At 35.4% G+C, this 11778-nt stretch overlaps 1 protein-coding gene and 1 pseudogene across 2 annotated transcripts; both read left to right on the forward strand.

Annotated features, from left to right (window-relative positions):
• Nucleotides 1-1768: 1768 nt before the first annotated feature.
• On the forward strand, nucleotides 1769-7399 carry LOC107644457 (ATP-dependent 6-phosphofructokinase 3). Of its 2 annotated transcripts, XM_016348318.3 has the most exons (14): nucleotides 1813-2389; nucleotides 2830-2876; nucleotides 2992-3031; nucleotides 3633-3695; nucleotides 3798-3935; nucleotides 4348-4506; nucleotides 4590-4643; nucleotides 4796-4864; nucleotides 4981-5110; nucleotides 5208-5473; nucleotides 5897-5945; nucleotides 6038-6192; nucleotides 6449-6625; nucleotides 7115-7399. In XM_016348318.3, the coding sequence occupies exons 1-14, from the start codon at nucleotides 2135-2137 to the stop codon at nucleotides 7196-7198; spliced, it is 1686 nt and encodes a 561-aa protein (XP_016203804.2). In that variant the 5' UTR covers nucleotides 1813-2134; the 3' UTR covers nucleotides 7199-7399. The 2 variants fall into 2 exon arrangements, with proteins under 2 accessions (XP_088344886.1, XP_016203804.2); XM_088488760.1 differs by lacking the exon at nucleotides 7115-7399 and having other exon boundaries at nucleotides 1769-2389; nucleotides 6449-7050.
• Nucleotides 7400-9127: 1728 nt separating this feature from the next.
• On the forward strand, nucleotides 9128-11096 carry LOC148566203 (uncharacterized; annotated as a pseudogene).
• The last annotated feature ends 682 nt before the right edge of the window (nucleotides 11097-11778 follow it).

The raw sequence follows: 11778 nt of genomic DNA on the forward strand, positions 1-11778 counted from the left end.
GAATAAGGTGCACTTTTGGTTTGTGCTTGTTTTAAATTAAGTTTATTTGTGTGACGTCATCATTAAGTAATTTCAGTGTATTCTGAATTTAAATAAGGTGCACTTGGTCTGTTTTTGTTTTGAACTGAGTTTATTTGTGTATCGTCAATATTTTATGTGTATTTTGGATTTAAATAAGATGCACTTTTAGTTTGAGCTTGTTTTAAACTGATTTTATTTTGTGTGTTATCAGTATTAAGAAATTTCAGTATATTCTAAATTTGAACGGTTATACATATAAGAAGATGCTGATGATGATAATAATGATGATGGAGTAGGAGGTGGAAGAGGGAAAAGAAAGAAGAGATCAAATAAATTCAAATGAAAAAAGTAAGAGGATGAAGAGACGGAGGTAGTGGCGTGGTGGTGGTGGTGGTGACGAAGACTATAATAAAAGAGAAAAAATGAAAAAGGAAGAGAAAAAGATGACGACGATGATGACAATAAAAATAACAATAACAATAACGATAACGATGATGATAATGATTGACAATAATGAAGATAGAAGAGAATGAAAAGAAAAAAAGGAGATGAAAAAATTTAAGAGAAGATTTAGGGGTCAGCACTTTTATTAAAATTTGGCTAGCACTTAACTAACAAAAGAAAAGTGAGTAATCTTATACTATTGGATGAAATCTCACACCATTAAAAATATCATTGATAGTTAATTGATGGTTACAAATCACAAAATTTGCTGGCTCCTAGCATTCCTTATATAAATTAAAAAGAAAGAGGAGGAGAAGATGGTGGTAGTGAAGGGCACAATGATAACGAAAGAGAAAAAAAAATAGTAATAATATAAGAGAAAAAAAAAATACAGCACCAATATGATAAAAAAGAAACGCGCCTAATTTAAAACCCTTAATAATAATTCAATTGAACTTAATTAAATATTTTACTATTATTTATAAAATTTTTCTCTTTAAGTAATCTACAATTTAATATTTAAAATTTTTTTATATCTAAATTTAAAGCACTCTGTTTGATTCAACCTCTCACTTGGCCACTTTTGCTTAAAAAGAAAATTCTAAATAAAATGAGGAATATATTTATAAAGAAATAAAAATTTACGTATAATTAATTTTATATAAAATTAATAGTTAAAATTTATTAAATATATTATTTAATAATTTTTAATTATTAATTTTACATAAAAATAATTATATAAAAATTGTTATCTTATAAAAAAATTTACAAAAACTTATAAATAAGAGAAAATAATTTCTTAAATAATAATAACACGAGATATATGTCATTTTCTATTCATTTCTTTTGTCTAATTTCTTTAAATAATCGTACACATGGCTATATTTGCAAATGACATGTTTGCTTAGTATATACCATCAAATTTATTCGTTGATTAAACTGAATTGGATGAAAGATTAGCCAAACCGTGATACATGCTTAATATAAATATTTTAGAGATTTACTTGTTCTTTTCTTCCCAAAAATTTGGGTAATTTCTTAAAACATACTTATCCTTTTACTCAAATGTTTATGAATTTAATTTTTATCATAGATATATTATTATCTTAATAAAAATGATTAATTTTAAAATTTATTATTAAATAATTCAAATCTATAAATCTAATTCTTGATATTTATTTAACAAGTCTTTTAAAAATTACGTAACACAAATTTAATTTAAGTATATCTAATTATATATCATCACATAGCAAAAAAAAATATCTTTTTATATCTAATATCTATATTGATAGTGTAAATAATTATCCTAACTAACAAATCAAATCTAATTGATCGACCGAATAAAATATTGTGTATGAAAATCAAAATTTGAAATAAAAATAAAAAGAAAAAAGGTTGTTCATGGATCCCAAAGCATAACAAGAGACCCTGAAAGACCTTCAAATACCACACGAATTCGCCCCATTGTTCCAGCCACCTGTTTCTCCTTCAAACCCCCTTTTCTTTACTTCTTAAAACTTCAACTACCCCTCAACCTTCCCACACACAAAAAAAAAAAAACATTAAACTCCCTCTGTTTTTTTTTTCTTCGGTCAACTCCGTTTACTATAAATATGTTTACTTTGATCTCCTTCTCCGATCGTTGATATAACTACCTTCCTTTCTTCGAATGGGTTCAGTTACCGTTAGTAACAAAAAGTCTCAAACAACTTCCCTCAACAACTATAACAACCTCGCAACCGCTCCCGTCGCAAACAAAACAGAATCTGTTACGATGAATAATTACTGTAACGGGTGGATCGGTGGCGAGGGAGCATCAGCGATGACGTCAGCTCCCAATCTCAAGCCTAAGATAGTGTACGGCACCGCAGGTTACATCCTCGAAGACGTTCCGCATTTCACTGATTATATTTCTGATCTTCCAGTACGTCGTCGTTTTCTTCTTCTTCTTCTGAACTATTCTACTCTGCTTTTCTCTTACGCTGATCACTCATCGTGTCTTAGCTTTCTTTTTTCCGCTCTGTTTCACCTTTTTTGTGCTCTTTTCTCGGAAAGTTTTTTTTGTCGTTATTAAATAAATAAATATAAATATATTGTTTGGGAAAAATTATATTTCTCTATTACTAATCTCTTGGTTCATGCATCAGTCGGTGGTTTATTGCAGTTATGTATGAATGGTCCCACTATTTTTTTATTTATTTATTTTTTGGTATGTTAATTTAATAATTTTACTTTTGCGAATTATTTATTAATTTTGTTATCGATTTTAGTGAAAATTTTTCCTGCTTCCATAATTGGGTCAAAACTCAAAACCTGCGGCTGATAAGCGGTATATTTTTCCTATTTTCGTGTTAATTTTTGCAGACATACCCGAATCCTTTGCAAGACAACCCTGCTTATTCTGTAGTTAAGTAAGTGTTAATTTTTTTCTGTTCGTGTTGAGTAATTTTCCGTTTACTTTGCTACCTCTTGTTTGTGATTACTTACTTTCTTTTATGATTGATGTCTTGAACTTGTTTTTTGCAGGCAATATTTCGTGCATGTCGATGACAGTGTTCCTCAGAAGGTTTGTGATTATTATTAATTATTATAATCATTATTTTCAGCTCTTTTTAATGTATTTGAATTCATGTATTGTGTTCTAATCATATTACCGAAACACCTGCTGGCCTAATTAATCCACCTATGAATCTATGAACATCTATATAATAAACTGAATACTAATTTGTATATTAAGGTGGCGGTACCGTTACCCCCTATGCCAGGTATGGACCCCCCAGTCCAAATAATGGAAACGGTGACTAAGTTGGAAGCATGTTTAAGACGGTGGTCCAAAATCATGTTATCAAGGTCAATTTATTTTTTTTTGGGAGGTTCCGCAAAAAAAAAAAAAAAAAATCCCGGTTTACTAGCATCCCACGTTGACGCAGTGTCCAGGAAGGACTGCACCCAAAGGGTGTGTAATGTATGCAGCCTAATCTGATAATTAAATCAGTGGCTGTTTCTACTGCTTAAACCCGTGACCTTGAGGTCATAGGAGATAATGCAGCAGTGGCTCCAAGGCTCCCCCTTCTTGTGGAAAAGCTGGCCTAAAATGTTGGTTGCAACTTTAGACATCCCTAAAATCATGTTGTTCATTTCCATTTCTGTTTTTTAATCCTAAACAGGTTGTTGTTCACAAAGATAGCGAACGAGGAGTGCATTTTAGGCGTGCTGGACCTAGGCAAAAGGTATATCTCCAGCTCTGTGGCTTTATTTGTGGAATAATGATTGGTATGTATGGTGCTTTCTTATTGCTAATGGCAATGGCCTTTTAAAATCGGAATTTTCAGGTGTATTTCGAGTCGGATGAAGTCAAGGCCGCTATTGTCACTTGCGGGGGACTATGCCCTGGTCTCAACACCGTCATTAGAGAGCTAGTGTGTGGCTTACACCATATGTATGGTGTGAAGAGAGTGCTTGGAATTGAAGTAAGTTTATGTTTATGGCATTACTTACAACTTTCCTAAAAATAGTTGGCTCTTTACTTTTCTTTATGAACTGTAAAGAATAATAAATGTGAAATTGTTAAAATCCCATTAAATTGTAATATCGCTTTTCTTTAGTTCCCTCCTGTGCTGTATTTGGGTGTATAATGCTTCATTACCTTGCTTTCTCCTTTCTTCGTTGCATAACAAGCAATTGCTTTCATACTTGGTTATTTTCATCAGTCTCATTTAAAAAAAATTGAAATGGACTTTTTTGAAACATTGAAAAAAGTTATCTATCGAGTCATTTATAGAATAAGAAATCTTCTGATTAAAAACTCAACGGGACCTCCTCGAGTTCATCAACAAAAAGAGTGGATCCCTGTTTAACTGAGAAAAATATTGTGTTTTGTAGGGCGGATACAGGGGTTTCTATGCTCGAAATACAATTAATTTAACTCCTAAAAGTGTTAATGATATACACAAGCGTGGTGGAACTGTTCTTGGTACATCCCGTGGCGGACATGATACCAATAAGATAGTTGATAGTATACAAGATCGTGGAATCAATCAGGTATATGACTCTGCATTTCTTTCTATTTACTTAGTGCATATGTTGTGTGTTCTTCAGACTAATAATATCTCTCTCAATTTCAGGTTTACATTATTGGAGGAGATGGAACTCAGAGGGGTGCAGCTGCAATTTTTGAGGTATATAGGATTTCAAAAATGAGACAGTTGACTTTGGGTTTAGGGATGTAACTGTTCTTTTACTTAGATTATATTGATCAAAGACTTAGGCGGCTAATTGTATCAAGATAAAGTAGCAATTTTCTAATAATTCAACTTGATCATCCATGCAGGAAGTTAGAAGGCGCGGTCTCAAAGTTGCGGTTGTAGGAATCCCCAAGACTATAGATAATGATATCCCGGTACATATCTTGCACATTCTAGTTTCCATATCAAATGATTAAAATGCAATTATTAATTAGATGAGGATGTTAATTGCAATTCTTTGTTTTCCTAATGTCTCTCTTCTGCTTAATAGGTTATTGACAAGTCCTTTGGGTTTGACACTGCTGTTGAGGAGGCTCAACGAGCTATAAATGCGGCACATGTTGAAGCTGAGAGTGTTGAGAATGGTATAGGGGTTGTCAAGCTGATGGGTCGCTATAGTGGTAAGTTACTATGTTTCCCTGTTTGTTATAATAATGGCTTCACTCATCAACTAATTAAACATGATCACAAGAACTTGACATTGCTTCCTCGGTTCAGGATTTATCGCAATGTATGCTACTCTTGCGAGTCGAGATGTTGACTGCTGCTTGATTCCAGAGTCACCATTCTACCTTGAGGGTCCTGGTGGACTTTTTGAATATATAGAGAAACGACTTAAAGAAAATGGGCACATGGTTATTGTTATTGCCGAAGGTGCAGGACAGGAACTTATGTCTGAGAAAATGCAAACCATGAACAAACAGGATGCTTCAGGAAACAAGCTTCTTCAAGATGTTGGGCTGTGGATATCCCAAGAGATTAAGGTTGGATTTTTATACGCTTTGTCTGTAGTAGATGTATTTTCTCTTCTATGAGATCTTTGGAAGCATTATCCTCTTAATTACATTGTCAGATGTGGATTGCCTTGTTTATTTCACACATTCATAAATTTGTCTGCATGGTTGAATTCTCTAGGAGTTGTAACAGAACATTCTTTGTCTGTCATGCTGAATTGGAAATGTTTTCTGTTGTCTCAAGTTTCCAATTGATGATTTCTATGTCTATCTTTTGTAGAAGAGACCAAAGAATTTACTTTGAACTTAGTGTCTGAGAATGTCCTTTCATTAGTTTATGGTAGACCATGAAAAAATAGAGTCTATTTCTTTCTTCAGCATTTCCTTTAACTATCAACAAACGTTTTGTGAATATATTTTCTGCTGCTTATTTTCCGCATTGTGTTCTTCCAGGATCATTTTGCAAGAGAGAAGACGATGGCCATAACTCTCAAATATATAGGTTCGTGAAGATTGAACTTAGAATTCTATGTATTGACACGCTACAGATAATGATGACACTGAGAGTATTGCCTTCCCTTTTCTGTTTTACAGATCCAACTTACATGATTCGAGCCATTCCAAGCAATGCTTCTGATAATGTGTACTGCACACTTCTTGCTCAAAGTGCTGTTCATGGAGCAATGGCAGGTTACACTGGCTATACAAGTGGACTTGTCAATGGAAGACAAACTTATATACCCTTCTATGTAAGTCCATCATTGAACATTTGGTTCTTCATTTTCATTTTCAATGTTTTTTATGTTCATGTTTTAATGAAGCTGCTTGTTTCCCTCTCTCTCTCTCTCTCCTTTGCATTTGTTTTCTCATTCTAACCAAAAAATAAAGCAAGTTAACTTTTGTTCAGGAAGTAATAGTAGCAGACTAAAGATTATTACATTTTTTGGTTGCAAAAGTTGTGGAAGTCTTTTGGCCTAACTCTTTGTTGGGTTCATTTTTATGCAGAGAATCAATGAGAACCGGAATCATGTAGTGATAACTGATAGAATGTGGGCTAGGCTGTTATCTTCGACGAATCAACCCAGCTTTTTGGGCGACAAGTGTCACAACGAAGACGACATTGAAGAAGAAGAACCATTAAACCAGTTGCTAGATGGAGATCTTTCAGATGATACCTTGAAGGTTAAGAAAGAAATCAGCAGCATTTAACAATATGCTTTCCAGATGTTATTACCATTCCTTCACACCCCTTCACCGTGCTATATGCATTTAATTTTTAGTAGTATATATGAGCTTTTTCTTCTCTTTTTTGGCCCCCTCCACTCCATAAGATGGCTGTGGAAAAATCAGCCCCACATGAACAAGATTTCAGTTTTTTTTTATATGGTTCTGTCTTGTACCTTGTGAGCCAATAATTGGAGTGTCTGCTTTATCCACAAATGAATATTAGTGGCTTTGATTATGTTGTTATGTGCGCACTATCGGCATTAGGTAATTCGAATATCTATAATAATGTAGGGAATAGAGTAGAAAATTGCGTCAATGTTGAGGACAATGTTAATAAATAAATAATATATGTGGATTTGTGTGGGATTGGATACTTTGAAGTTTGAATTATATTATTGGACCTATATGATATTGATGGCATTCAATGTTTCCATGATCCAACAGTTGAACATCACATGCTGCAAATGTGGTTGGCAAACTCGTGGAAGAAAAGGAAAAAAGAAAAGAAAAAAGGGTCATGATGAATAGATATGATACGTGAACGTGATTATTGCTGTTTGAATTCAACTGATGATGTTTGCAGAAGGGTCTAGCTTTGGAAGTTTGAGAGTTCTAGAAAATAGAAAACGTGTATGATAATGATCCCCCATCCTTGTGCACCATCGCATGGGAAACTTGTAAATCTTGCACATGATATGATGATACCCATATTCAACTTTTTTTGGCTAATTGTTATTCGGAAAAAAGATTGTTTTCAATTTTTTTTTCTATATGATTATATGCAATGATAAACTAGAATGAAAACTAAAAAAGCAAGGGTTATTGCACCTGAATAAACTGATTTATTCAATTTTTTGTCTAAAAACGTAAGATTTGAGTTAAAAAAATTTAAAATGGATGAGTAATGTTACATATCCAAGTCTTTTTATGTATCAAATCTAACCAAGTTAAACAATAAGACTTGGAATAATGTTAGTTATAACTGATTTTTTTTTTATGTTATATCAACTTAGTTGGACTTGATTAACAAAAAATTTGGATGTGTAATATTATTCTAAGAAAAATTGTAAAAGTATCTCTAAACACAAAAAATCAGCTATTATTTATTTATATATATTTATACATACTTTTTTACTTGTGTTTTTGTACTAATCAATGACCAAAATAATTACTCTTATTTGGAGTTGAGTAATCAAGCTTTTGATAACGAGTTAAATCTTAAAATGGTCTTTAAAGTTGATGTTGTTTATTAAAATTGTCTCTGAAATTTTAATTGTACTAATTACGTCTTTGAGATTGACAAAAATGTACCACGTTGGTCACTGACCAGCGTGATCAGGGACGGATCTAAGTGGAGTGGTGTGGGGGCAAGCGCCCCCACTACAATTTGAATTTTTTTTAGTAGTATATGATAATAATATTTATTTGCCCCCATTAGATTATTAAATTTGACCCCACAATAATTTTTTACTCAACTTTTGGTACTTAATTGTCAATCTAAAAATTTTATATTAGATATTCGTTAGAATGATCAATTCTCAGATTTAACGAAATTAGTATTCGTTTTTAAAAATCAACTCAAAAGAATATTATTTATCTTCTTTTCAAATTAGCTTTAATTTTTGCGTAGCAACTCTATTAATTGAAAGAACTTTTTTAACTATGAATATCAATAAGAGTCGGCTTCTAATTGTATTGGGAAGTAAATTTTTAAGACTAAATCCCCGTAGTGGTCCCCCAGATTCAGCCCGTGCACCAATTTAGCCACTGAGATTCCAATTGCACTGTTTATGTCCCCCAGATTGCGATTCGGGCAACATAATGGTCCTTCGGAGAATTTTCGGCGTGACTCAGCGATAGCGTTGCTTATGTGGTGCAGCCACTGCCACGTTGGACATTCGGAACGACGTCGTTTCATGAGGCAAAACGATTGAAAGCCCACACGTCACCGTTTTGATCACAATGAGTGTAGTAGTAGCTTGGGTAAAGGGTTTGGCATTCATTACGTCTTCTTCTCCATATTTTTTCACCTCTCTCAACGCTTGGTCTCCTCCTCCATAATCAGTAGCGACAGGCAAGGGCACTGCTGCCTGGTTTCTTAACATTGTTATACTGAACTTGGGGGAAGGTTCGTGGTTCACCATTGAAGCAACGACTGAAGAACCGTTTAAGCTAGCTTCAAGGTACAAATTTTATTTTATTTTTTTTTTATTTTTGGATCATGTTTCATTCCTGATATGGCCGATTATTAAAGTTACTTGAACATGATACATGTAGTTTGTGTTAGAATCCACTGCTTGTTATGGTTTTAGTGTTTTCCTTCTTCAAACCAGTAATGCATGCTCTGTTTCTTGTGAAAAGAACAGGGGGTAATCTCTGGTGGTGTGTAATATCTAAGTTATTTGTTGTTTTTGTGTTGCATGCGAGGTAAATTTTTTTTCCTCTGTTATGTTGCAGATGAACGCCGAATTGTTAGACATAATGTTTCATCATGGGAGAAATTTTGAGAGGGGTAAAGATGGGAGATGGACATACACACCTGACAATAAGCATTGTTTAGGTGATCTGGATGTGGACAGGTTGGATGTATTCTACCTGATAAATTACTTCAAAGAGCTAGGCTATGAGACCATGAAGGAGGTTTGGTGGCAGGTCCCTAGGATGAGCCTAGAAGTAGGTTTGAGGCGTTTAGACTCTGATAATGAGTTGAGAGAGCTGTGTTCTCATGGTGGAAAGAACGATGGGGTAGTGGATGTCTATATTGAACATGGCATTTCAGAACCTGAAATAGTACAAGGAGAGGATGCTGTTGTGCATGTTGATGACCAGGTGAGGGATCTTGGAGAGCAAGCCAAGTCAAATTTCAGGATGGTGAAAGACCCCCTGTCAAACCTACCACCGAAAAGGACCCTCCTATGAGTTTAAGCATGGTAACATACAAGCCCTAAGCTAAAGAGGCGTTACCGAAGAAGACCAATGTGAATTCTAACATGGAGTCCCAGCCTAAGCCTAAGTCAAAGTCTAAGCCTAAGACAGTTCCCAAACCCAAACCCATGCCCAGACAGAACAATGTAACTAGGACTAGGAGATATTGTCTAAGGTCTGTAGGGAAAGGTATTTCAAAAGCAAAGGGAAATGCTGGTGACCATGTTCTTTTATCCTCTGACTCAGACTCTCATGACAGCTACGAGAGTGCTGAGGACGAGGCCTATAAGTCACAAGAGCCGGATGATAGCTCGGATGAATCGAGCATTGGATATACTGTTCCTTCACAGAAGAAGAAAGTCAAGAAACCCAATGCAAGGAAGAAGGTCCAGGCAGAGAGTGGAAAGGAAAAAGGAAAGGCCAAGGTCTGTGTTGATGATGATGGATTTGTGGAAGATGATTCTGATGAAGATGTGGACATCGAATTTGTGGGGGGAGGTCTAAAGGGGGATAACCATGACGCTTTTGATCCAGGGTTAGAATCGGATGGTGGCAATTCGTGGCACTCTTTGGAGATGAAAACACCACCTAATTCAGAGGATGAGCTGGTTGGAGAAGAAAGTTCGGATGAGGTATTTTCGGTGTTTAGACAGGGTGCTAGGTTCGGGGAACTACATTTAGAAGTCGGGATGAAGTTCAATACTAAGTGGGAGTTCAAAGAGGCAGTGAAGGAGTTCACTATACAAGAAGGGAGACGGATGAGGTTTAGGAAGAATGACGGGAAAAGGGTAAGGGCAGTATGTAAGGTGAAGGATTGCAAGTGGGTTGTGTACGCATCAAGGGACAACGAAGACAGTTGCTGGCAAGTTAAGACTTTCTTCAATGACCACACTTGTCCACGAGAGGATAAGAACAGGGCAGCAAATAGAAATTGGGTAAGTTGGTCAAAAAACTAAGGAAATATCCCAATTTCAGGAACTGTAAGGCTACAAGATATTTCAAGACGAAATATGACTTGTCGCTCAATAGAAACTCTATATCACGGGCACTGTGTGATGCTAGAAATATAGTCTATGGGGATGAAAAGAATCAATATGCCATGCTTAGGGACTATGGTGAAACACTGTTGAAAATCAACCCGGGATCAACTGTTCAGATTTGCACAAAGCCACAGCCTAGTGGTGAGGTCATATTTGAGAGGATGTATGTCTGCTTGAGTGACTGCAAGTCAGGTTTTAAGGCTAGCTGTCGTCCGTTAATTAGACTTGATGGGGCTTTTCTAAAAATTGTTTTCGGGGGGCAAATTCTATTGGCTGTTGGACAAGATGCTAATCATCATGTCTACGTTATTGCCTGGGCAGTTGTGGAAGTGGAGAACTTTGAGAATTGGAAGTGGTTTCTAGAGTTGCTACATGAGGATCTTGGCGACTACAAGACTCATGGGTGGAATTTCATCTCTGATATGCAAAAGGTAATTTCCTACTGTAACCTTAATCCTTAATCTCACATAAGTTTTAATGTGTAAAACTGTGTTAGCTTGATTTAGTGCATAAAGAGGAGTATATTGCCATATTGTGATGATACCTCTGATATAATTGTTTGATTATATACTATACCTCTGTGGTGTGCTGTTAGGGACTACTGCCATACTGTGATTACTGCTCTGATATAATTGTTTGATTATATACTATACCTCTATGGTGTGCTGTTAGGGACTATTATGGTGATTGATTTTCAAAGTTAGGGACTATTATGGCGATCGATTTTCAAAGTTAAGGACTATGGTGGTAACATATTGTTTGCTATCTTCAGGGATTACTGCCTGCCATGAAAGCCGTGATGCCTAATGTGGGCCACCGATTCTGTGTCTGGCACTTGTGGCGAAATTTCAACAAGCAGTGGAAGGACCTGGAGCTGAGGGGACTGTTATAGGAGTGTGCTAGAGCTACAACATTTCAAGAGTTTAAGGTACATAAAGCCACTTTTTTTTGCAACTGGAGTTAGCTTACATGGACTTTTTTCCCAACTATTAACTGTTGAAATTCAGGAATACATGGATAGGATAAAGAGACTGAACAAGGACGCATGGAAGTATCTTGACAAGTGGCCAAAGGAGGCATGGACGAGGTCACAGTTCAGGCACAACCCGAAATTGGACTCGATTTACAACAACGCTTGTGAGG

The sequence above is a fragment of the Arachis ipaensis genome, chromosome B5, assembly GCF_059453495.1.
Source record: "Arachis ipaensis isolate K30076 ecotype BB chromosome B5, ASM5945349v1, whole genome shotgun sequence".
Taxonomy (NCBI): Eukaryota; Viridiplantae; Streptophyta; class Magnoliopsida; order Fabales; family Fabaceae; genus Arachis; species Arachis ipaensis.

Coding starts and splice junctions, on each gene's coding strand:
- LOC107644457 (XM_016348318.3), top strand. CDS start 2,135: ATGGGTTCAGTTACCGTTAGTAACAAAAAGTCTCAAACAACTTCCCTC. Junction 3,032..3,632: donor ATGACAGTGTTCCTCAGAAG/GTTTGTGATTAT, acceptor AATCCTAAACAG/GTTGTTGTTCACAAAGATAG. Junction 4,865..4,980: donor CTATAGATAATGATATCCCG/GTACATATCTTG, acceptor TCTGCTTAATAG/GTTATTGACAAGTCCTTTGG.